This window comes from Cydia splendana, chromosome 25 (assembly GCF_910591565.1).
Source record: "Cydia splendana chromosome 25, ilCydSple1.2, whole genome shotgun sequence".
NCBI classification, from domain to species: Eukaryota; Metazoa; Arthropoda; class Insecta; order Lepidoptera; family Tortricidae; genus Cydia; species Cydia splendana.
Genome location: NC_085984.1, coordinates 2,394,286 through 2,421,177, shown reverse-complemented (window position 1 = coordinate 2,421,177; position 26,892 = coordinate 2,394,286). Strand labels below are relative to the sequence as shown.

General features: G+C 38.7%; 2 protein-coding genes across 2 annotated transcripts in view; both read right to left on the bottom strand.

Annotated features, from left to right (window-relative positions):
- The window catches only part of LOC134802758 (uncharacterized), a 131,938-nt gene extending 106,752 nt beyond the window's left edge, over nucleotides 1-25,186 (bottom strand). The window contains exon 1 of the mRNA XM_063775453.1: nucleotides 25,105-25,186. Within this exon, the coding sequence (XP_063631523.1) occupies nucleotides 25,105-25,154 (50 nt within the window). The 5' untranslated portion in view covers nucleotides 25,155-25,186. The remainder of the gene's footprint in view (nucleotides 1-25,104) is intronic.
- Nucleotides 417-22,362, bottom strand: LOC134802588 (uncharacterized). The gene is made up of 8 exons (XM_063775224.1): nucleotides 22,355-22,362; nucleotides 21,990-22,245; nucleotides 20,532-20,639; nucleotides 19,142-19,346; nucleotides 18,068-18,308; nucleotides 16,504-16,702; nucleotides 1,428-1,583; nucleotides 417-715 (listed from the first exon to the last, which is right to left on the bottom strand). The coding sequence occupies exons 1-8, from the start codon at nucleotides 22,360-22,362 to the stop codon at nucleotides 656-658; spliced, it is 1,233 nt and encodes a 410-aa protein (XP_063631294.1). The 3' UTR covers nucleotides 417-655.
- Nucleotides 25,187-26,892: the final 1,706 nt, after the last annotated feature.

Genomic DNA, 26,892 nt, shown 5'->3' with positions numbered 1-26,892 from the left:
TAAATAGAAATTTGGATAATAATGAATGTTTCTAGAAATTTTGAGAAAGTTCTACAACTTGCTTGTAATGTACCTTATTTACCACAGTACCTACTAGAGTCAGACCAACCAAGAAAAGTCTGCAGCGGATTTGATAGCCCACGCAGTGCAAGTATTATTTTAAACGTCAAACTTCTATGAATTTATGACGTATAAGTAACACTGGCACTGCGAGGGCTATCAAAATCGCTGCAGACTTTTCGTGGCTTAACTCTATCTCTGTATCTTTAGGTATTTAAATAAAAGTAATAAACAATTTCTACATTTTCGGGTAATTATAACAGTTATTGTTTAGCCGACCAAATACAAAACCGCCTGAATCCGTCACTGAATTACCTGACTTTAACCTAAATTTTTTGATCATGTAATGTTTTCATCTACTCTCAACTGGCATAGGAAGCTATTTGAGGGTAGATTTTGTTTACTTTTATTTAAATACCTAAATATACAGACTATAAATCATACGATGTAATGTATTTCCAACGGCTCGCCAACACAAACATCACGTGGCTTTGCTCGCAGTCCGACATCGACAGACTTACTGACAATGACGTCACTATGACGTCGCTCGAGACGTCAGTACACAACATTGCTCATTGCTAACTACTCCACAGCTTTATCTTTCTCCAGCTAAAGCCTTCAGCATCATGTAATACGAGAACGTGGTTTTCAGAATCTGAAATAAAAATTGGATACTGAGTATAAATTATCACATTATAGTAGGTAAGTGCCTAATCACTTTATATGACACGGTGGCTAAGAAATAACTGCATTCCCGTTGCCAGGAAGGTTTTGGGATTATACTGAGATACTTTTACTGTGGGACCAACCCCGAAATCCTATAGAAAATGGACCAGCCAAAATGTATGAAACAGTCAATTTTTTTTCACGATTTAGGGGTTGGTCCCATAGTAAAAGTTGCTCAATATAATCCCAAAATCTCCCTGGCAACGGGAATGCAGTTATTTTTTAGCCACCCTGTATATGTAGAAAAACAGGTTCACATAAAAGTACAAAAGTTGAGTAGAGGTACATACAAAGGCGAATTTATCCCTATAAGGGATCTTAACCTTCGTGCTTCTTCTTAACATTGTACTTAAAGGAATGAATTATGAGTTGTAGAAGAGTTTAAAGAGTCACACGAGCCATCAAAAAGCCGCTCCCATACAGTCGAGTTACGCTCTCATTTTAAAACGACATGAAATATTAAGTGAACTGATGACTTTTAAGGTTGACTCACGCTAGACCGGGCCGGAGCTTTCGGCGCGTCGCTTTCTATGGAAAGCACCACGTGATCACCGATCAATCGTCATAGAAAATGACATGTCGGACGCCTCGGCCCGGGCACGGCCCGGTCTAGCGTGAGTCATCCTTAATACTACGCTTACTGCAAACATAGTGTTGACCCCCACAGGAACGACTTTTGCTGCTTTCAAACCGACTGGGGTCTGGACTCTATGAAGGAAAAACAACACAGTTCTTCTGTTGCGTGTGTCCATGTGCTCCCACGGGATGGCGTATACGGAGTCGATGAGCTGCTCACTCTGAGGATAAAAAATGTAATACATATATCACTGCACTGGAGCGCGCGCAGCGCGTCTTATCCATCGAGCTACGCCCGCTTCCTATAAGGGCGCGGAAGACGACTGGCATTGGAGCGAGCGCAACGCGCTCCATACATCAGGCTTCACCTGACTCTTTTATTTACCATCAATCCAATCACTATTATTTTAGTAAACATGACATATACATAGCGGTCAAACAGAAGTCATGACTCGCTTCGCCATAGTCAGGTATCCTGAAGGAATCCTGCGGGCTTAGCAAGGTTATATCATATTGCGCGTGGAATCTACTGTCGTCTTTTAACGATAGTCGTATTTTTATCGTTTTGCTGAACATGGTTACGGGCTACGATAAGAATACCCCGTCGATATCGTATAAAGTTATCCACTATCATTCGTAAGTGACCACGATTGTCTATGCCTAGAGTTTATGAAAAATCCATTTAATGCCTGGCTTTATTAAAATGTCGGACGTGTGTCGGACGATGTTTGAAAACGAATAGTTAGTTTTATTACTACACTTCCAAATTGAAAAATATTTAAATGAGTGACAGCTTTATACAAATTGACTTACATTATAACATGCACGGATAATCGTGTTTTCTCAACTGACAATTCACTTGACATTGACAAGCATCGCGTACGCGCATGATTCAGTGAATTTAGTGAAAATACAAACCAAGTCGAAGAAAAATACTGATTTGCTGTGTAAACTAAAGGAAATGCCACGCAAAATGTAAGTTTCTCTAATTTATTTATAGAAAAAGTTATAGTTCGTTTGATCATTGAAGAAAGGATTGAAGATGTAAGTACACCTTTCTTAAACTAAAATCATGAAAAGTTTCTGGTGCCTTTTAATATTATTGACACTTAATATCTATTTCTTCTCATTCTATCTATTATGTTCTACTAAGTGACAAAAGTTTGTTAAAAACCTGTTCTATCACTACTATAATTGCAGGAAGTTGATTTGGCAACAATGATGTGTAAAAGTTACACTACAACACTACCTATGCATACATTTATTCACACTGCATAAAAAGTGCATACTTAAGGGTTCTAACAAATATTAAAATCTTTGAAACCCGTAGACCTCACTTTAAAAACTTATATATTTTTTTACTCTGTTTGTATATTCTAGAAGCTGGTTTTGTAGCAAGAATAAAAGTTTATTGAAAAAGAAAAAGACACACTTTATGCCATCATAAATCTAAGACATAAAGATAAAATATTATTAATAAGTATTTAGTTTTTATGCCCGTTCCGGATGTCCCGCTCACTTAAACTTTAAGTCCTTCCTCTTCATAACCGTTTTGCAACCTATCTACCTATCTATCTATGGAATGCACTCCCTCTACCTGTAAGACAAGCCCCAAGAAAATTTGTTTTTTGAGTAGTCATGCTCGGTAGTTATCTGCTAAATGTCTCGTCTAGTGTCTATCATCCCATATACATATTAGTACATTTATTTTTATAACATATATGTATGTTTATGTTAGTATGTATATCTAAGATATACCTACTGCATTTGCTTTTTGATTGGTTTTTGCACCAACCTTTAGTGTTTATATGTGACGTCCCACGGGTAAAGGTACCTTATGGCGGTTGGCGCTTACGCTATTAACTATTAACGCCGCTCCAATATTATTGCGGCGCTATGCGACGTAAGCGCCAGCCGCCATAAGGTACCTTTTGCCGTGGAACGTCACATATTTGTTTCTATGGTTGACTAGTAGGTGATAGATAATGCCTTTTGGCATTAAGTTCGCCATTTTTACGTAATTCTATATTTTTGTGCAATAAAGTTTATAAATTAAATAAATAAAGTAGCCATACCCACAAGTAACTTACAAATTCCCTGCAAGAGTTAGGCCGGCGCCCCACTGCTGCGCACGCTATGTACACGACCCACGTTCCTATACAAAATTTCGTGGGCTTGCCCACGGTTTGTATTAAAACGTGGGCCGTGGATGTAGCGTGCGCAGCAGTGGGGCGCCGGCCTTATTCAATACAAATAAATTGTATTAGTACCTATTCTACTAAGATTATAAAATAATATAATACCTACTCGTACAATATTCTTACTTATAACATGTAGGTAATATAGGAATACTAGGAACAGTTATGTTAGCACTAAAGCTGGCCATATACATTTGACAGCTAAGTTTGACCCACTTCCCGATTTCCGATTGAGCTGAAATTTTGCATACATAACAATATGTAAATCGGATGACAATTGCAATATTATGATGACATGGAGCTGATCTGATGATGGAGACATGAGGTGGCCATGGGAACACTGTGATAAAACAACGCAAACTAATTGTGCTTGGTGTTGTTAGAATGGACTCATGGAGTATTAGTTGCCTGTTGAAAGAAAAGTACAGTCAGCGATAAAAGCTTGTACCAAAAATTATATTTTTGCCAAAAACTTATTTATATTGTTAGGGCTTGGGAGTAGAAGCTGGTTTCTTTACTGCTGGCAGCTGGAATATTTTTTTTGTGTTTGGTAAAGTGGTCTATTGTACCTATACCTGACAATGGGAATGATTTTAGCAGCCTATGTATGTGTGTGGGTATGTTTGTGTCGTATATTACCCTAGCATAGAATATCTGAGATACATTTTGATAAATAAGGTGTTCGTTGGTTTGTTTTTATGACGCAAGTGGTACAGAACTACACTTGATACATAATACAACTTTAATAACGGATAAATAATTACTAGAACAAAATTCAATTTATTTTCAATCGATAATTTGGACAACTGTAACAAAAAAATCCCCCTGGCTTAAAAACGAGAGCTTTCTAAAAGTGACATTAATTTCACATAATTTGCCAATGAACCGCTGTAAGTACTAGCCTGCGCCTGACCTCATCTAATATAATTTGTTTCTGTTTCAGTCATAACATATTGGAGGCTTGAAAGTGCACATACCCATAGATTGGACGTTAAGCTCAACGAGACCATGCGATGCATCTCAGGCACTATCCGATCTACAACCGCCACTGGCTGCCGGCATTGAGTCACATTGCCCCTCCTCACATCCGACGACTCAAGGCGTTGAAGAGGGAGGCTGAGAATATCACGAATAACCCCACAATGCCTGTCCACGAGGAATTCTGCCGCCCGACTGCCCGCCGACCCTGTGCTACAGCTGGGAGCCTGAGCAGCTTTAATATTTCGGATAGGTGGATAGCGGAATGGTCAGCTTCGGCAGCTCGGAGTTGCTGTATATCTGACCCAACTAAAAAACCAAAAGGGTTTGACCTTCCTCGGAAAATCTGGTGCCGCCTGAGAACCGGACATGGCCGCTGCAATTCAGCCACACAAATGGAGATAGACGGCTTTCCCACTTTGCGAATGCAGAATGCAGACCACTTAGCATATCTTCCAACGCTGCCCACTCCACTCCTCCTCCACTCCTGGGCCTGTTGAGGACCTGAAGACCGTGACACCTGACTTGGTTGCTTGGCTTGGCAACCTCAAGGTTACACTCTGAATGCCCTCATCAGTTTATGATATGAAATGAAATCACTTTATTGGAGCATTCCACGAGCTGTCCCGTACAAACGCATTTTATTTCCTGTGTTGCGACTTTTTTTTTCGCCATTTAAAGCAAGCGATTAATTTTCCGTGCATGTTTGACCATTTGTCATAGAAAAGGAAACTCTTATACCTGCAAATCTCCAGAAAATCTGCATTTCTACGGGACAAACGGTAGACAATTGCATGGAATGCTCCATTGCCAAAACATGATAAGTTGATGGTAGAAAAAATATTAGGAATACAAACCATATACCTACATATAAATTCTATGTTAAGTATGTACTAAGTTATTCTAGGTTAAGTACTAACTTATTGTCTACTCTATACATAGGTAATTACATTTAGCAAGACATGTTGGCCGTGGGTACCAAGCTCAGCATGTGCTAGACTGGCGTCCAGCGCTGGTTTTCAGTTTGGCCCCTTTTTGTTGGAGGTCTGAGAGGAATGTTGATCTTTTCTGCGCCGTTAAGCATTCTATTTATATTGGAAACGAAACTTATAGATGAGCAGTTATGAAATAGCAATAATACAATAATATGGATATCAAATAAAAGCTAGTGAGAAGACCATTCCAAAAATATATATATGTGTCATACCTATCCACAAATAAAACAACAAACAACCTTTTCAGTTCATTAGTATTATCATTAAGCGTTTTACAACGTAAGTTAGGCCGTCGAATCAGACAGAATGGTAAGGGCCCCCGCTCAGTGGCGAAACTTGGGGGTTGGAGGGGGCACGTGCCCCGGGCGCCGTCCAAGGGGGGGCGCCAAAATGGACTAAAGACTACCTCTCCGCCTTGCCAAAGGCAGCAGGGAAACTTTTGTCAGTCGTATTTACCACCACTGTGAAGTGTGAAATGCGGATGGTAATCTGGCCCACAGCGCAAAAGAGAAAGACGATCTTTTAGGAACTCTTTTTGCATCGAACTCGACCTTGAAAGACGACGGTAGCGCCCTACCGCCCACCATCCCGTAGTGTGAATACTCTATGCCAGAAACTTCTATCGAGCAGAGGGATATTCGGCGGGAGTTGCTATGCTTTCGTTTTATAAGGCGAGCGGGCCAAGTGCTTCAGAGTTGTGTCCAGTGTTAGCGCGTCTTACGTTAGGGGTCTCCTGTCGAAGTTACCATCTTATGGACTGTCCAATAGACTACCTATTATGCAAGTGGATCGCTAGCCCTTTGTCCGGCAGGCGCATATGAGCCGTAGTTGACGGAACCTGCTTCAATAGCTGCTGCTGCATATCTGTGACATGTTGTCTATCGACGACATTCATCGATATGTGGACTACTGAGGCTTCCTATACACTATACAGGATGGCTAAAAAATAACTACATTCCCGTTGCCAGGGAGGTTTTGGGATTATACTGAGTAACTTTTGCTACGGGACCAACCTCGAAATCGCGAAAAAAATAGTTTACCCTCCCATAGAAATTGGACCAGCCAAAATGTATGAAACAGCCAAATTTTTTTTCGCGACTTAGGGGTTGGTCCCATTTCGTTTCGGAGAGGGGGGGGGGGGGGGAGGCGCAAATTTGGTGCCTGCCCCGGGCGCCATATGACGTTCCTGGTACAAAAGCTGTTCATACTTCATAGTAATCCAGCGATAAAGCTGCTGGCATGATGGGCACTTTCACACCGGGTACGGCAGCCAATGATTTGTTTGTACACCTACATTTAATGTGTAAATAAACTTTGTTTAATTTTTTGGCAATAGTTGTTTTATTTACCCATTTATAATATTCTCTCTAGCACAGAGCCGAAATTGTTAACTTATCTATAGAGTTTAGTAAACAAAAAAGACTTGACAATACCACAAGTGACGAGAATTGTCATTCTTGTATCTACCTAAATGGAATTTAACATAGTTTTTAATATTCAACATTAGTTATTGGCGTATTGAGTCTGACCGCAGTTATAGTCACTAAATAGACTTATTAGCATAATAGAGCATTTAGGAATATTCTTATTTGACCTTTTCACCGCCAGACTCACTAGACGCGTCGTTAAGACGCGTCTTTTCATACAAACGTCCACATTTTTCTCTCTGGATAATAACATTAAATATTTTGATACAATTTGTTGTATATCATATCAACATCAACTACAGCCATGCCCCTACGTTTGTTCTTTTTTTTTTTTTTTAATTATTATAAGAGTTAGAAGCATTTAAAAATTTGTATGTAATCTGTCTTCCGCTCCTAATTTTTACAATAATCAAAAATTCGAACGTAGGGGCATAGCTATATGGTTAATATACATTAAATTATGTAAAAATATTTTCCATAATGTCAATATCCAGAGAGGAAAATGAGGACTACGTTTGTATTAACGTACTCAGGATGGGTAATCGTAGCACTTGCGCTATCAAATGAAACCAGTATATATTGACGCTGATTTATTCTTCACCAAGTTGTTGGTACAAAAATCAGAAGCAAAAGAGAGCTCCGTCCCCGGGTACGACCCCTTTCATTAACATTCAGAAACCCCCTCCACGAGTTCAATCAGGTAACTAATATACATACTTTTAAAATAGATTCTAATACAATCAATTACGTATAAGCTCCATATATCATGTAATATTTAGTAACAATCAAAACATTTAATTTTATAATAATAAATTAACTCAAAGGGATAATTGGATTATTGCAATTAATATGGCGGAAATCTCAGTGGCGCCATCTACACGACGCTGTAGTGACGCAATAGGCTACCTCGCAGTAGATGGCGCTTTCGTAGTAGGTCTTCAATAATGGTTTGGCTCTCATAGGTCTTATTATACTGGTTTGGGTGTCGGCAAGGTGGATGACGCTAACACTCGGCCGTCCTGCCATGGCCGTGGTCCACCACGGCCTGCTGGTGGAGCCCTCGAGTAGTTGGTAGATGTGGTTGGACCGCCAGTCGATTCAGGAACCTGGAAAATATAAAGAACCAGCCAAATATATTGTTATATTATATCACCTAATATCAGATATATTGACAGCTTCACACAGATGATAAACGTACATTAAATTGTATGATGATGAGCAAGTTTTATTTTAATTTATACTATCTACTTGGTACACAGATATCTTACATATTTTTCTTAGACTTCAATTCAAAAAACTACTATTGAGTTTATCACACAGATTAGAGGGAATAGTTAAAAAAATGCATTTCAGGGCTTTGGAGACAAGTCATCACACAGTTAAGTAACACACAGTAGGCATTCGACGTGTGTACTGAATCCTTATTTAGTACCATATGCATGCTAGCATCTATTAAACACACAGGTTATGCCATAGGTACTTACAGGAGCTTCACACAGATATATCACACAGTTTTTACTACACAGCTAGTATTAGACACATAGTCCTTATTGCATCACACAGTAATTAGCTATTATATTACACAGTACCTCTCGGTATACTAGTAAACAAAGTATCACACAGATTAGGGGAAATAGTTACTGCGTTTAATTTCCACACAGCAGATTTATTACGACCGTTACTTGTATGCTTCTACCCTGCCATTAAATTTATCTTACCTTATTTTTATGAACTGTCTTGTCACGTGCTTATAATATCTACCCTTTTGTCACAATAAAATAGTTTTGTCAATGTATTTATTTTGTGAGATAGATCTACCATTTGTTTATGTTGTATAGCAGAAATACCCTCTCAGTTTTACGCTTGTGAATTATGAATGTATTAAGACAGCAAATAAGTATACAGGATGTCTATAGAGTTGATATGAAATAAAATGTACGCCGATTTAATTATAATTTCTTTTTAATCGTATGTTACATCATGTAATTTTGTTTTATTAATTGAAATAAAAACTTCAAGAAATATATTTACAGATAAGATTATTATTACGCATACTTTCAATATATTTATAATTAAATGAAGGATCTAATCGTAAGATTTTATTATTGATTATTTACCTTTTATGCTAAGATGATTAACCTTATTATGGGCGTAAACACACTATAATTGGACAAATCAAATATTTTATTAGCTCTCTAAAAGGTCTATAAGATCATCCCTGTCTATGTCGTGGTCACTACCAGAGCTATCATCATCTGATAAGGTTGTTTTATAAGGCCTAAGGACATCTGCTCGTACTACGGCACAGAACCTTTTATAACCTTTCATGCCTTTCACGCTAGAAATTGTATAACGGTCTATACTATGGTCACATTTAATTACCCTGTAAGGTCCTGTATATAACCCGTCAAGCTTTCTTGTAACCTTCGCCTGAGTATCCCTCGCGGATCCACCTTTCCACAAAACTAATTGACCTCGAGAGTACTTCCTATAGGGTTTTCGTTTTTTGTCGAACCTACTTTTCATGACGGTCATGTTTCGGTCAATTCGTAACTTTGCCGTCTTTCTACGAGAATCAAGTTGATTCTGCTGATTAGTTACGTCTATAGGAGTATCAGAGGGGTATGCTGGGTAGCGTGTGTTGCCATGACCAAACATAAGACTAAATGGGGTGAAGCCCGTTGTTGAATTGGGCGTGTTGTTAATTCCCCAGACTACATCGGCTACTTTAGTATCCCAAGTACATTCACTATCAGCCATGGTGTTAAGACCGTTCAGAAGAGTGCGGTTTACCCTTTCCACCTGTCCGTTAGAACGGGGACTGGCTATGGCATTCAAGACGTGTTTAAACTGACACTCTTCTGCAAACTGTTTGAAATACCGGCTCGTGAAGGCTTTTCCTCTATCACTTATTACTTTACAAGGATTTCCAAATTGGTAAATTACGTCCTTAAAAAGTTTAATAGTCTCCATTGAGCTGGCATTTTTCGCAGGCTTCGCAAATACATATTTAGTAAAAGCATCAATTACCACAAGTAGATATGTATTTCCGAGGCGGGTCTTTACGAAAGGACCGAGATGATCTATATGCAATGTGTGCATCGGAACAGCTGTCTTATCTATGGGGTGCAGTTCACCTTCGATTCTACCAAAGTTACCCTTACCGTAGGCACAACGTAAACACGAGTTTATATATTTACGTATGAAACGAGTCATTCCTTGGAACCAAAACTGGGCCTTAATAATTTTCTCGCATTTCTCAAAGCCGGGATGACCTATTTGGTCGTGATATTTTTGTAATAAACCATACTTTGCTAACTTTGGAATGACAAAACGTTCTCCTGACAAAGTTTTCCTATATAAAATCCCTTCTTTTAGCACGTAATTAGAAACTATGTCTGCATTATTCGTACCTTGAGAAAGTTGAGTAATAATGTTTTGTATCGCATCATCTTGCATCTGGAGAGTAAGTAACCAGTCGGATTCCTCTACTATATGTACCTCGCTAATGACAGGGTTCCTGCTTAAGGCATCGGCGTGACGCATTCGGTTACCAGGGCGATATTCTATTTTTAGGTCGAAATCTTGAATAGCAAGCCACCACCTGGCGATGCGTGGAATTAAATCTTTTTTGACAAGGGTGGTTCGTAAAGCCGCGCAGTCAGTGATTACTTTTACAGGGATCCCAGTCAAGTAAACCCTAAATCGTTTTAGGGACTCTACAACTGCTAAAGTCTCGAGTTCATAACTGTGGTAAAACCGCTCTTCCTTACTTGTGACTCTACTGAAATATGCTATAGGTTTGAGACTACGGTCAGGCTGGTACTGAAGTAATATGCCACTAAGGCCCAAGCTACTCGCGTCGGTATGCAATTCAGTTTCGGCGTTCCTATCATATATACCTAATACGGGTCTTTCTACAAGTTTCTGTTTTAACGTTTGAAACGCATGTTCTTGTTCTTGGCCCCAGTGCCAATCAACACCCTTTTGAGTTAGTTCTGTAAGCGGTCTAGCGATTTCGGCAAAACCCCGCACAAACTTCCTAAAATATGATGTTAGTCCGATAAACTGGCGGATTTCATGAACGTTACTAGGTCGTTTATAATTGCTAACACACTCTATTTTAGCCTTTCCAGGTTGTATAGTCCCTTGAGTAATTTCGTGTCCCAAATAGGTAGCAGTTGGTTTTAAGAATGAACACTTTCGTAAGTTCAGCTTTAAATTCGCATCTTTAAGGGATTGTAACACGCGTCTTAAGAGATCTAAACCCTCCTCAATAGTAACAGTAGGCAACATGATGTCATCAAGATATAGAGCTACTTCGGAGTGAACGTTACCTAGAGCCAGTTTTATTAATCGAGAAAACACGGCAGGTGCATTGCACAGTCCGAAAGGCATTTTTAAAAACTCCCACTGGCCTGAACTTGTCACGAACGAGCTCTTATGTATGGAATTTTCTTCTATAGGGACCTGCATGTACCCCTGAGCTAGGTCTAGTGTCGTAAAAAATGCCTTGCCGGATAAACGAGTTAACTGATCGTCTATATTGGGTAAGGGGTACCTATCCTTCACAGTACGCGAGTTTAAAGCCCTGTAGTCTACACATAGCCTATATTCTCCATTCTTCTTTTTTACTAAAACGACGGGACTTGCGTAGTCAGACATAGATTCCCTAATTATACCAGCTTCTAATAACTCTTGTACCTTCTGGTCAACTATGGCGCTCTCACTATGGGACAACCGATACGGTTTGTAGAATACAGGTTCATCAGTTGTAGTTTTGATATTCATACTAATTAGATCTGTACAGCCTAAGTCCTTAGTATCTTTAGCAAATGAAGTACTAAACTCATTTAACAAATTCAAAAGCCTTGCCAAATCTGCCTCATTAAGATCACCTACATCTAACTCGCTAGGATTTATGTTAGTTTCAATTATCCTATCGCACATAGATGAGTTACCAACTGTCATAACATTACATTCATCCATCTCACTTGCATTAATTATTTCGACACGTGCTAATAATTTTCCTTTCGTCCATCGAATTGATTCATCGCCCACATTAATTACCTTTATGAGAGGATTTTGACACGATAAAACAGCTCTGGGAATGAAATAGGATGTACTTCCTAATTCAAAGCACACCGGATGCAATAAGAACGTGTGTTTACCTCCATTTTCATCACAGTCAATACGAACTTCTACTAAACTAGAACTGTTTTTCAACAAAACAACATCTGCGTTTAAGTAAACCGGGTACTTCGTAACAAAATCGGAGGAAGCTAATTTAATTTCTTGTAGGGTATTTTCTAAATCACTCGTATGAAGAAGTGTCACAGAGTTGTTTGTTGTGATCAGGCTAACATTTTCTTGATTTATTAATTTCTGCCCGATAATAAAGTCAATTCCTGTCATTTTATAGCTAGTTATTTCCGCTGAGCCTGACAAAGTGATATTATCTATGTGAACTTCAACTTGTACGGTACCAAGTGATTGTGAATGTGCACCACCAAAACCGCGCATAAGAACTGAAGACGGTGTCATAACAAGTTTCATTTTGTTAGCATGTTCAATGGTAAGTATGTTAATTTTACTACCCGTATCAATGTACCCTATTAATTCGTAGCCATTCACAAACACTTTCTTTTTATAAAGATCAAGGAAAACATCATATGTGATAAACATAACGTTACCGACCTTGATTATTTGTTGTCTTGAGCTCCCGGCAGCAAACCAGCATGTGGCTGCGCTGTGACCGTTGCGCTGGCACACGTCGCAGTGAAGTTGTGTCCTGCAGTCGCGCGCCTCGTGACCTGGCCGTCGACATGCGTAGCAGAGCTTCGGTAATGTGTGTGATGTTGTAGTCGCATTTCCTCGCCTCCACGTTGTTCTTCTCGCATTAGCAGCAGCTTCGATTCTCTTGAAGTTCTCTAATGAAGATAGATACCCATAGTAAAGTTGTTCTGGTGTCTCACATTGATATGCTTTGGCGTTGGCGCGCAGTTCGAATGGCAGGCCTTTGATGATGCATGAAATAGCGTCCTCATTATAGATGTTGCATTTCTTGAGCAATGAAAGCTTGTCGTGAAAATATTTCGTCATAGTTTCGGTATCGATTTTGGTTCTTAACATCATCTCTTCCAAGCGGTCAACAAAATCCGTTGAGCGTGGAAATGCCGTTTGTAGCGTATGTTTCCATTCGTCCCATGTGAGGTTGTAATCTTCTAGGTCGTCATACCAGTCACGCGCTGAGCCACGAAGTCTTATTTGCATAACGAACTGACGATCTTTGTTCTGCCATCCGTATACTTCTCCCAGCTGGTCTATTTTGTGTAGCCATCCTTTCACGTTGCTATTTCTGTCTTCCGGGTTGAATTTGGGGATAACTTCAGCTTCCGTAGGCGTAATTCGTCGTCGTTTAGGTGTGTGTAGCTCGTCTTCATCGCCGCCACGTGGTGTTGAAGAAAAAAAATTCGTTGTTTTTTCGGTGTCGGTGTCAATACTTGAGGCTTTTCTCTTCTTTTTTCGCCCCAAACCATTAAAATATGGGCCAGACATTACGTAGGTATCCCACTTCTGAGGTATTAACGTACTCAGGATGGGTAATCGTAGCACTTGCGCTATAAAATGAAACCAGTATATATTGACGCTGATTTATTCTTCACCAAGTTGTTGGTACAAAAATCAGAAGCAAAAGAGAGCTCCGTCCCCGGGTACGACCCCTTTTATTAACATTCAGAAACCCCCTCCACGAGTTCAATCAGGTAACTAATATACATACTTTTAAAATAGATTCTAATACAATCAATTACGTATAAGCTCCATATATCATGTAATATTTAGTAACAATCAAAACATTTAATTTTATAATAATAAATTAACTCAAAGGGATAATTGGATTATTGCAATTAATATGGCGGAAATCTCAGTGGCGCCATCTACACGACGCTGTAGTGACGCAATAGGCTACCTCGCAGTAGATGGCGCTTTCGTAGTAGGTCTTCAATAATGGTTTGGCTCTCATAGGTCTTATTATACTGGTTTGGGTGTCGGCAAGGTGGATGACGCTAACATTTGTATGGAGAAGCGGAAGCGGCCATCTCCCTTTCCTCTTAAGTAAGAACGTGCCTAAAATGTTTTTATTACCTATGCTTTCATTGTACTATACTGCATATGAGTCGGATTTTACATTTAGAAGCTATAATATCACAAATTTTGTACGCATAAGGCTAAAATGAAAAATAAGAATAAGTGACACCTACATTGAAGCATGCCCGGGAATGGTGTTCTGTGTGAAGATTATCCGTCTTGAATGTTTACTAGTCTCTACTTGTATAGAAATATAGGTAAATTAGGTAGGTATTTGTGTGATAGTAAAACATAGTAATAGGCGAAATATGTATTTATTAAGCTTATTAAGAGCCGGTTTTGTGCATGCTTGCATGCTTAGGAAGTTTTTTAGGAGCGTCTTCTCTAATTTTTCCCTTGATCCACGAGAAGTTTTCTGGAAGAAAAAGAAGGAAATAAGTAAAAGTAGGTTTATGTGGCAGCGATGGAGTAAGTATTTTCACACGAGTGCAGTCTAGTGCACTCAAGATATATACTAAACAATCGCCAGGAATAATATCCATTAAAACAAGGCAGCACATTAGAACTAGGTGCCTTAGTTAAACCTAATAAGTATTGCATTCCCAGATTATATATCCCAGAGATAACTACTTATCATACATAACTATCAAACAATGGGTAGGTACATATCTCAATGCATAATACAGCCGCACTCATACTTATTCAAAAAAGGAAAAGTTACTAAGACAGTCCTTGTGGAAAGTCACAGTTTTTTTATGTCTAATACTTAATTCAGTTCTCAAAAGAACTTACCTTCTGTTTACAGCATCTACAAACTGCTCGAGGTTCAGGCTTACAGTAGTGTGGCCAATCCAGTCAGTAGTGCTCCAATGGACAAGCCATGATCTTGACTAGTCCCACGTTGGTAGTTAATTGCCATCAGCTAGCAGGTGTAACTGTTACACACCAGCAGCAGCTGCTGCTGCTGCTGCTGGTGTAGGTGTGCTGCTGGTGTGGTGTATAGTGTTAGAACCTAAAACAAATAAGTACCTAATTACAGTACCGGCCAATAATATATCACCTCCATGCTTTTACGGTATAACTTTTTTTTATATTTGTGAGTGACTTCCACAGCTTTAGGTAGTTTAGTAGTATTCCTTGTCCAGTGATGAGAAAAATTGGTCTATGTAATGATTTTTTCATAGAGGTTTTTTGTTTTAATGTATGGTCAACTTCATTATTTTTAAAGAGCTTTTTTAGTAATATGCTGAGTCTCTTATTGTAGTTCACAGTATTTCAGTATTCATAATATCTTATACATTTAAACGAGCAATTCTTGTATATTTATTTATTTATATGTATATATATTTCGGGGATATCGGAAACGGCTCCAACGATTTCGATGAAATTTGCTATATGGGGGTTTTCGGGGGCGAAAAATCAATCTAGCTAGGTCTCATCTCTGGAAAAACATGCATATTTATATAAAATGACTAGTAAAATATGAAATCTACAAACTAACCTACTACAAGTTCATACAAAAACACACAAAGGTGATATGTTATTGACCGGTACTGTAAATCTAATTTTGTCAAGTAGATTTTCCCCCTGGAGGTTAGGATATGAATGTTGAAGTAAATAGTAGCTTAAGTAACCTCTGTTAGTAGGTTAGTAGCATAAGTAAGAGATTGTACAACAGATATCTTAACATACTAACTTTTACATATAATAATGAGGCCGGTACCTAGTATTGAAGAGTTTAGTAGCATTGTCATTAAGACGTCTGTTTTAATACATATTAACTTTATAAGAAACACTGCAATTTTATAGCTTTACCTTTGAGATGTTTTGGTAGGTAACCCATCACCGTTTTGAAGCTCGGCGTTAAATTCGGCACATAAGTAAATGCACTGCACACTCCTTATGCACTCTGTAAATATGCCGAAACTCTTCGTCCGTCATATCAAATGGGCTGCAAGTGTTTCTTAAAGCTGTTTACGATATTTTTCTTCAACAGCAGCCGCGAGTAGGAATAATAAAATTTGACTTCCCTGCGAAGAAAATATTGACAATATTATATACAGCGGAACATTGTAACTAATAACTCTCAATATAATCATAGAAAAACTGATATTTACCTGTAATTTATACCTTAAAATATGATTATTCACTACTTTTGCTTTCACGACAAGGCTTATCGTCATCTAAGAAGCACGTAGTTAAAATTAACTAAGTTGAACTGTCAAAATGGGACAATCTGTCAAATTATCCACATCTTATCCAACGACCATGTTATGCAAATTGTCTTCTATCATCTACCGCTGTCAAATGTGGATAACTCCATATATCGTCTGCAACCATAGTATGGATGATAAAACCGACGATAACGGCCGTTTTATCCACACCTATTGCGTGATAACTACCTTGTCGTACAACCTTGCTAAGCCCGCTGAGCGCTTGCGGCTAAAAACTTACCTTAGTGTTTAACATTTCGAAAAGTATCGACACTTGTATTAACTGCTGATGCATTCCAATGGTCAAGGGGCCGTATTTAGCCAGCGCGTCGGCAGTGAAAGAGGTCACCTCCAACAGTAAGATGCAGGTGATGAACTGCATGAACAGGTAGAACGCGAACAAATATTCGCTGAACGCGTCCGAGCATCTGTCCACGAATCTGATGACAAATAAGTGAAATACCTATAAATTAGACTAATAAAAATAAACAATAAACATGTGTTACATGTGCGTGCGGGATATGACGAGATAAATAGATTTATGGATAAATTATTTATTTATTTGACACAAGTGCCACAACACATACAAAATAAAGAAAACAACAACAAGAGCAACACTGAAACATTAAAAAAACCGGCGAAGTACGAGTCGAACTCGCATTTCAAGGGTTCCGTACATTAAATCCGACTTACGCTTGACTACACTTTTCTAATAGGTTTTCCTGTCATCTATAGGTAAAGAACTAATTTGTGTATTTTTTTTAAGTTTTAGACCCAGTAGTTTCGGAGATAAAGGGGGGGGGGGGGGAATCGTCATGTTCATGTTTAAAATTGATTTGTTTACGTTACATGTCCATCTTTGGGTCACTAATTTACATATGTGTACCAAATTTCAACTTAATTGGTCCAGTAGTTTTCGAGAATATAGGCTGTGACAGACGGACAGACAGACAGACGCACGAGTGATCCAATAAATGAGGGTTTCGTTTTTTCCTTTTAAGGTACGGAACCCTAAAAAACAAAAACCATCAATAAAATATAGGTAGGTTTGCTGTGTGCGTTACAGCAAAACAAAACGGGTTCACGCTCAGTAATACGCTCCACTCTTTCGGACGGAGCACTGATAATTCTGCAAGAACAAATCACGAACAGATACAACTCAAATCACAAATAGAACAATAGCGAGAAGTCTGATTATCCTACGTCCACGTATTCAGGTTACTCGGGTAAGTTATCTAAACTTTTGAAAACGCATCCTGTATAAGCCATTAGAATTTAGATTTGTGACCATTTTGAATATCTAACGGTTTTCGAAGTAAGTCAAAAAATGTTTTTGTGACAAATAGTTTTATTCCTTCTCAAATGTATGTCTATCAAGTACTTCTCGAGACCTTTCTAATGAGTCTTAACTCTCTGTGATGTTCCATCGAGGAGTGCCTTTGACTACCTTCAAACTGCATCATCAGATCAGCTCCATGCTAGCATATTATTGCATTGTCACTGGAATTACGGAAGTACTCCAAATTTCATCTGAATTAGATATCAGGAAGTGGATCAAATTTATTTGAATTTAATATACAAAGAAACAAATAAATATATTTACGCAGTGATGCTACATAAAGTGTGTAATAAAATAAAATTTTATATGTATTACAAGATTTTGGTAATGACTTACTCTAGAACGGTTGAGGTCCGGGCCAAGGCGTTGGAACCTTCGTTTTCTATGACGGATGATCGGTGATCACGTAATGCTTTCCTTACTTATGCAATGCTGACTGGTAAAACGTGATGCTGATTGTACTTACTTTACAATAAATTTGTGATGTAATATAATTTCCTCTAACAACATTCGTATTCGATTATTCTCTTCAACTGAATATGATCCACTTTTTGCCGGAATCGGTATACTAAACAAATTATGCTTCAGAATTCTAAGGTGCCCCCAAATTTGGAACACTATCAGGCTGAGCAGGAGATCGAAAACACACAGGCCTATTGTGACTACGCAGGAAATAGGTATGTTGATGACAAATAACGTCCAATATCCTGTAAAAAAAATCATTTTTAATAATTATAGCATTTTGCTTAATACTGACAGAAAAAACAATCAAAACCAACCAGGAGATGTAACTGATTTTAACCCTTAAATGCATGATTTTTTTCTTTTTGCCCGAAATTAATAAATGTATCACATAATTGTTTGCCGATTCTAGGAAAAATAGTTAAAAAAATATAACTTCGATTTTCACTGCGAAATCAGTGTTAGAAGTTGAATTGGCTAAATCATATTTATGTAAATATGTAATTTTCAGTAATAGATATATGATTTTTTTTACTACCATTAGAAAGGTATACTATTTGTGATACACCTGTGATAAAGTTTTTAAATATAAAATAATTACAAACCCCGAAAACACCGTTCAAAATCACATACTAAAAATTATCAACTTCTGGATTTTTCCAAGCTTTCCGACTTGTCTTAAAACGAATGTAATTTTTATAAATAAAAAATATTGCGTAAATTTAACCCTTAAATCATCACCCTACTACTTGACGTTTGGTATAAAGGTGCGTTCAAGAACGTAAACCTTTTTTTTTTATCTGTGAGCTGTCTAATGCTTTGTAGACATTTGGCAACACTATGCATTTAAGGGTTAATAACAAGTTTATAATCTACTATTACAATCCGAGTACGCCTTTAGGTGTACTCCACATTTTGTGCGGTAGGTATACATAACTATTTGACATATGGGGTGCGCTGCGCGCACTCATATGCTGAGCGTCTAGCACCATCATACTAAAAGCGTCGGGCCCAACTTGATAGGGGCGCGCCGCGCGCGCTCCAATGGCGCCTTCATACTAAGCAAAGATACACATACCGTCTATAGTTGTATAAACCGCATCAGGTAGATAATAATACATAGAGTGTTCAAACGTTGTGTTTTGGGGCCGGTTTTCGTTGAACATGTTTCTGCTATAGTTGTTGAACCACGGCATGAATATGAACAGGGACACTCCTATGTACATCTGCCACATCACGTAGATTGTGAACATTACTGATATTATGTGGATTTGCGCGTATACCTAAAAATAATTATATACGGACATTAAGCCTTCCTTATTCAATTAGGGTCTTAGGTTAGGATTTTACAATGTGAGTATAAAAGTAAAATATAAAAACACTTACAAAACATAACAAAAATATATAAAACACATTATAAAAAACCTAACCTAGAGTGCCGCCGGCAGCGGGGCAGGGTCCAAGCTGCCGGTGGTCAGGGCCGCAGAGTGAGGAATCGACGTACTATACGCGCCGTGCCCAAAATTACCGCCTTCTGCATCTGACCCTTGATCCAACCACCCAGCGAGAGTCTCTCTAGGTGTTGGTCGAGACTTTATATACGGACATTAAGCCTTCCTTATTATTATTATATTATTCCGACGTATTAATGGAAAGGGACAAACGATTATTATCGGCTTGTCAACTTTAGTAAATGTATATGAATAAGGGTGTGATGGCGCTGAAACAGCGCGCACACAACATCGCACTCCACCGCCGCGTGACGCACCGAGTCATCGCGCTTCACCGCTGCGCCAGACCACCCACGACGATCGGCCCCCATCGCTCCGCGCACCGCACCCCGCGAGTCGCTATAAAAGCGCGAGCGCGCGCCCGTCCGTCGGCAACCGTCCTCACCGCCTTCTGCCGTGAGCACCGCTGCTCTCCCGGTTGTGCCGGCCTGGGGTTACCGAGTAGGCACCCGGTCCTTACCTTACCCCCTATCCCGATCCTGCGTCCCGGTTGTGCCGGCCTGGGGTTACCGGGTAGGCACCTGGTCCGTAGCGTCCCCCCTATTCCGATACTGCGTCTCGGTTGAGCCGGCCTGGGGTTCCGGGTAGGCCCCCTGGACACAGCGTCGCCCTGTACACCTACCCCGTCTCCATCCCCCTTACCCTTTGGGGATTCCGAGTATCCCAAATCGCGTATAGCGTAGGGATCGCGCACCGTAGTGACTAACGGAGTCACCCCGCGCCGTCTTAGCCTAGGATACCTAGACTTAAGCACTAAATAGTTTAGATTAAATAAACCGGCATAAAAGCCCGTCGATTTGCATCTGTGTTTCTATTAACCGCCCCTCTCTCCTCTGAGCTAACTAGGAAACCCTGGTTCCAGTCTGGAACTGGGGAGTTGTATGAGGCCACGCCCGCCCCGGCGCACGTGACCCCGTCGCAAGGGGGTAAATAACATTTAGCAAAACATCACTGTACCTTAGCGGCGTATGGTGAGCGACCCTTGAAGTAAAACAAATGAAAATCAAGTAAATAATCCTTTACAGTATCTTGATATTTATCAGTCCTTGCGGTAAATAGCCTTTGCTGAAATTATACACATTAAAATAAATTATATTGAGTTAGAACAAGACAAGTCTGCAGCGATTTTCATACTACACGCAGTGCGAGTGTTTATAGATACGTCATATAATTTCATAAAAGTTTGACGTTTAAAATTAAACTTATATAATAAAATAAAATAATAAAATATTCTTTATTTGCTTAAAATATGGTCCAATGAGTTGTTAAGGGTAACATATATCTGTGCTTATACATATTTTGCTAGTTTAGCATGCAAATGTACACTTAAACTAAACTTAACTAAATACCTATTTAACTTCTACTCAATATTATCTAACATGCAAAACAGGTCATCTGTAGTGTAAAACATCTTAGTTTTTAGCCAACGATAAAGTTGTGCTTTAAATGAATTAAGAGGGAGATCCTTAACATTATCAGGAAGAGCATTAAATATTCGTATACACATATAACAACTACTTTTCATGAAAAGGGAAGTATTTGGAACAAAATCAATTACAAGTCTGTTTGGGTTCCTTGTGTTTCTATGATATACATCTTTAGCTTTTTTGAACAGATGTGGGTATTTTTTTACAAAAACAGCTGCTTCAAAAATATACATACATGGTAATGTCAGAATTTCATGCTTTGCAAATAATGGCCTACATGATTCCTGTTGGGGCATCCCACACATTGCCCTTAAACATTTCTTTTGTGCTATGAAAGCCCTAGCCGCGTCACTGGAATTGCCCCATACAAGAAGTCCATATCTTAACTGAGACGCAACATATCCGTGATATGCCATCAGTACTGTGTTCCAACCTGATATGTTGCGAAGTCGTTTCAGAACATATGAAAATTTTAAGAGCTTGTCACACACTGTGTCTATATGGTTTTTCCAACTACAATTAATGTCTAAGGTGATTCCTAAGAATTTTATAGTATCAACTTCCTTAATTTGTGTATTATAACTTGCACTGCGTGCGCTTTCAAAATCGTTGCAGACTAATCTTGGTCTAACTCTATCAATTACGTAGCCTCGGCCCGGACCTGGACGGTTCTAGCGTGAGTTTTCATCGCAGTTTTCGTCGTAATTTTAATTTTTTTAAATAAAAAATTCCTAAACCGGAATACCGATATTCATCCTCTTCAATTCCGGTATTGTAAAGGATGACTCACGCTAGACCGAGCCGTGCCCGGGCTGAGGCGTCCGACATGTAATTTCTCATGACGGTTGATCTGTGATCACGTAGTGCTTTCCATAAAAAACGGATCGCCGGATGCTCCGGTCCGGCCCCGGCCCGGTCATCCTTAACTTGAATTATCTAACATCAAGTTAAATTGAATTTAATTAAGTTTGGCTCCTTCATCACTTACCACATACAGGATATCGAGAAACCAACACAAGCAAACATGGCCAAAATGAAAAAACGTCAGTATTTCTCTATTCCAGCGCATATAGATTGCTTCCAAAACACACGCTATTATGCCAACAGCTATGAGAATGGCATTGACCGCAGACATAATGGCGGCTCGACTTCGTCCAAGTTTCTGGTATGGCCAGGCTCCTATCATGCTCATGAAGAACTGGACTTGTGTCACATACTTGAAGTCCAAAGGCGAATTGACATGGCTGGAAAATAAGTCATAGGTGAAAAACTATTCTATGCACTATACAGGGACAGGGTGTTTATTTAGTCACCTCAAATAATTTAGGGGGGCATACATTTTGGCTGTCTGACCTTGACATTTTCTATGAAACAGCCAATTTTTGTTTTCGCGATTTCGGGATAGGTCCCGCAGTTAAAGTCTCAGTATGATTTACATATTTATTTATTTATTTAATCGTATATGGCTTATACAAAAATAGGCAGTTATATAAATGTCACAGAATAAAAATTACATTACAATTAAAAATTAATATTCAGTGCGTTCAGCCACGCAATTGCGTCGGGTGTTAGGCGCAGCAGGTCGTCTGGTGGTCCCGAGTATGAGTGCAGAGGGCATCGCTGAATTATATGGTCCATAGTCTGGACTTCTTCGCCACACTCGCACATTGCAGAGTCTTTCCACCCCCATTTATGCAGAAGGTAATTGCAACGGCCGTGACCCGTTCTCAGTCTATTTAAGCGACACCACAATCTCCGGGGAAGGTTGAAACCTAATGGTTTAGAAGTCGGGTCTATGGTTTCCACGTGAGAGCCGTATGATTTACATATTCACCCCGTAAATTATTGCTGGTGACTATATAAATACCTTGTATATAAAACTTCTACTCGCTCTATTTTCATTGCATAAAAAATTTTAAGAACTAAAACTATTTAGTACCTAAAGTCAAGTGTAAAAATATGGATGCACCCAACATACTCAAAAATATGTCCCAATAGCTTTTATGTCAGCGAATAGAACTATTTATGGGACATATTTTTGAGTAAGTTGTATGTAGTGTCCGACCGAAGGTTCGGTTTCGGTTTCGGTTTCGGCCAGTTTCGGCCAAAAAATCATCTTTCGGCTGTAGTTTCGGTTACGGCCAAAAAACGGCCGAACCTTTCGGCCGGGCCGAAACTTACGAAATGGTACTTCGGACAAAGACCAAAAGTTGGGGAATAAGTAGGACAACAATATTAATACCTACATATACTGATTCATTTATAGGTAGAGAAATTAATTGGTTTGGTAAACACAATAAATTCCACTAATGAGGGCGTCACTGGACGGTCGACGCAGTCTTAAGAGGCTGTCAATACCTATAACGCGCACACTGTCTAAATTGTATTGGAGTGAATGAGATAGCACTGTCGTACGTTGCCGTTGGCCGAGTATCAGCTCGGCCCGAGTCGACCGATGTCTTTTTCGCTCTTATTCATGCACTCACTTATTCAGTCATTTTCCTATCTATAGTTTGTCAAAAGACTGTCTCATTTCAATCATAGACAGAGAGAATCATACTATCTTTGTCTTAGACTAGTACTAGCACCCAAAAGAAAAGGATGAGTATAGTTTTCCTGGTTCTTACTGACTGACAAATTGGTTTGACCAGCTATACCTCTAATGGCAAATTTTAAGCGAGGCTAAAGGCTACTCTCAACTAGTGCCGCAAAGTTGATTTTCTCAATAGTTCATATTTTGCGAGGCTGAACAGCTGAATATTGATTAAAACGAAGAAAAAACCCTTAAAAGCGTCCCCAGTACAGTTTTTCATACGAATGCTCGACCGTAGCCTCACTTTTTACCTCAATTTACCATTGGTTTGTGTTCCACATGTCCTCTACTTCAGCTTAGCCTTTGGCCTCGCTGCGCCATGCTCGGCCTGCGGTGTCGCTTTTTAATAAAATGGACATTGGTTGGAGTCTGTGCTCAACTACTTATCCTGAAGCCTGAAGCACGGCTTTGACTTCGCATGAAAGTTCGCCTAACTGGGGCACTTCGGACTTTTAGGTCCAGGTGAAGATCGGTACCCGGCCTTGCGATATTGTTAACAAAAAATTTCGCGCTCGCTGCGCTCGCGTTTTTGATTGGATTTTTGGTTGACCCTGTATATATTAGCTTGACTGGTGAATGAATAGAGTTAGACCAAGAAAATTCTGCAATGATTTTGATAGCATACGCAGTGCTACTAGTGCAAATGTTATTTATACTTACGTCATAATGTCATAGAAGATTTGACGTTTAAAATAACACTTGCACTGCGTGTGTTATCAAAATCGTTGCAGAATTATCTTGGTCTAGCTCTAGTAATTTTCTTAAAAAACTGCTTAAGTAACATAAATTTCAAGGACATTGGGTGTTGACAGCCCCATAATATGTGTGTAAAAGCGGTTTTAGGTCATTTTTTCAACGATTTTAACAAGTCTACAAAAGTTTCGGTTTCGGTTTCGGCCGAAACTAGAGCCAAAGCCGAACATTCGGTTTCGGTTTCGGTTTCGGCAAAAGAACATGTTTCGGTCGGACACTAGTTGTATGCTCCCATATTCATACACGAGTAGATATATACTCGTATGTTACGTAAATATTCATGCCAAATTTCATGTAATCTAAGCATGTCGTTTTAAAATGAGAGCAGAGAGAACTTTTGTATGGGAGCGTCTTATTGGCGGCGGGTCCGTAAGTGTGACTCTATTTAGTTAAAGTTATTTTAGTATTCATAAAAAACCGGACAAGTGCGAGTCGGACTCGCCCACCGAGGGTTCCGTACTTTTTAGTATTTGTTTTTATAGCGGCAACAGAAATACATCATCTGTGAAAATCACGGTTCATGAGATACTGCAGCCTGGTGACAGACAGACAGACGGACTGACAGCGGAGTCTTAGTAATAGGGTCCCGTTTTTACCCTTGGTTACGGAACCCTAAAAACAATGTCATAATAATGAACTAATCCTTGGTACAATGCCTCAGGGGCCTATTTTAGATTTAAGCTAGTTATTAATTTCGTTTAGTAGTACCACTGTATATATATTGTATGTAAATAAATGATTTATCATCCTTGCTTACCCATCATTAAATCTCTTCTTCAAAACTTCATACACACGATTCAAAACCATGTCGATTAATAACCGGTGATCCCGTTAATGTATTATTAGTATATTATTTGTAAAACTAAAATAATATATAATCTAAACATAAAACTTAAAACTACGTACGACATTTAATTTAGCATCTAAAGGGGCCCAATGATTAACAGTCCGCTGGACGGTATCGGCCTGTCAGTGTGAACTAAATTTTGACAGTTCCGAACAACTGACAGGCCGATACCGTCCGGCGGACTGTTAATCAGTGGGCACCTTTAAATGATCGTCCATACAAAAAAAGAAAACGTTTTACAATTTCTAAATATTTTTCGTTCTCCTTGATTTTTTAGTACCTATATTATTGACACAATGAAAAACTAATAGGTATACGACGACTGTCAATAAAAATATTGTTATTGTTATTGTTATTGTTATACCTATAGTCTGTTCGAGATCCTGAAAACGGTGAAAAATAGGGATAATAGTCCTAAAAATACATGTGATACTGATACCTCATTCGATTCGTCATGATGCCTAGAAAAATGTATTCGAAGCGTGTATTAGCACACAAAAAATATCAAAAGGGATAAACAAAAAAAGGGGGGAAAAGTAGTTATTTTTTATTTCCCCAATATTTCAAAAAGTATTAATATTTAAGAAACCAAAATTAATATTATAAAAGAGGAGGATATTTCCAATAAAACATTCCCGACTTGCAGAACCGTATCTCCATTATTTATACTTTTTATTTAATGCTGAACACAGTACTCCGCGCCTCATTTTCGGGAAACGCGCGTGGCGTGAAAAAGCGTAACATTAAATATAATATCAATATTGAAAAAAAAAAAAATATATGGTGTATTTAAAACATGTGAACAAATGTACGACTTTTAGAAGTTTATCTTAAAGTTATTTTTTCAACAAGTTAGGCAATTGTTAAGTAACAGAATTTTCTATCACTTCCTTCTTTACTAAAAACGAAAAAAAAATTATAAATAACTATTGTTGATTTTTGTTTATAACTTTTGATATTTTTTTTGTGCTAATACACGCTTCGAATACATTTTTCTAGGCATCATGACGAATCGAATGAGGTATCACACGTATTTTTAGGACTATTATCTCTATTTTTCACCGTTTTCAGGATCTCGAACAGACTACTATAGGTTTCCTTTTTTCATAATTTGCAATATATAAAAAAATTAACCGAAATTTATAAACCTAGAATATATTATGCTCAAGCGATTTAATTAGTGGAAACCGTTTTCTCCCGAAATGGAAATTGTATACTCTTTAGACGATAACGGTTTCACTCACTTGAATTTTTAGTCGGTATCGGCGACATGTTTCGGGCCCTTCGGGGGTCCTTCCTCAGGCTCGTGTGCTCGCGGAAATTGTATGAAAAAAGTACCTTTAATCAGTAGTTATACTTCCCTTTTAACTTTGTTGTGTGTTTTAACTTCTGTTCAGTTCTCACTGTTTCCAGTTTCTTGTTATACCTAAGCTGCTGTACCATTCGCATAAGCGAAGCGAGGCGAAAGTGGTGAAATATGCGCTATATGCAGAATCTTCCATATTTGGGTAGCTAAGTACAGTCACCTGCAATAATATGTTACTCTTTGAAGGCCGCAAAAATATGTGACATGCTCTTATGACTCTACAAGCTCCCTAGGGAGTTATAGCTTTTTTTAAATTTTGTTACTAATTCATACAAACCAAGTAGCGTAAATGTAAACCTTTAAAACACTTACTTACTGACGTTTTAATGTTA

Coding starts and splice junctions, on each gene's coding strand:
- LOC134802588 (XM_063775224.1), bottom strand. Junction 16,703..18,067: donor CATCACAAATTTATTGTAAA/GTAAGTACAATC, acceptor ATTTGTCATCAG/ATTCGTGGACAGATGCTCGG. Junction 1,584..16,503: donor TCGAAATGTTAAACACTAAG/GTAAGTTTTTAG, acceptor TTTTATCCTCAG/AGTGAGCAGCTCATCGACTC.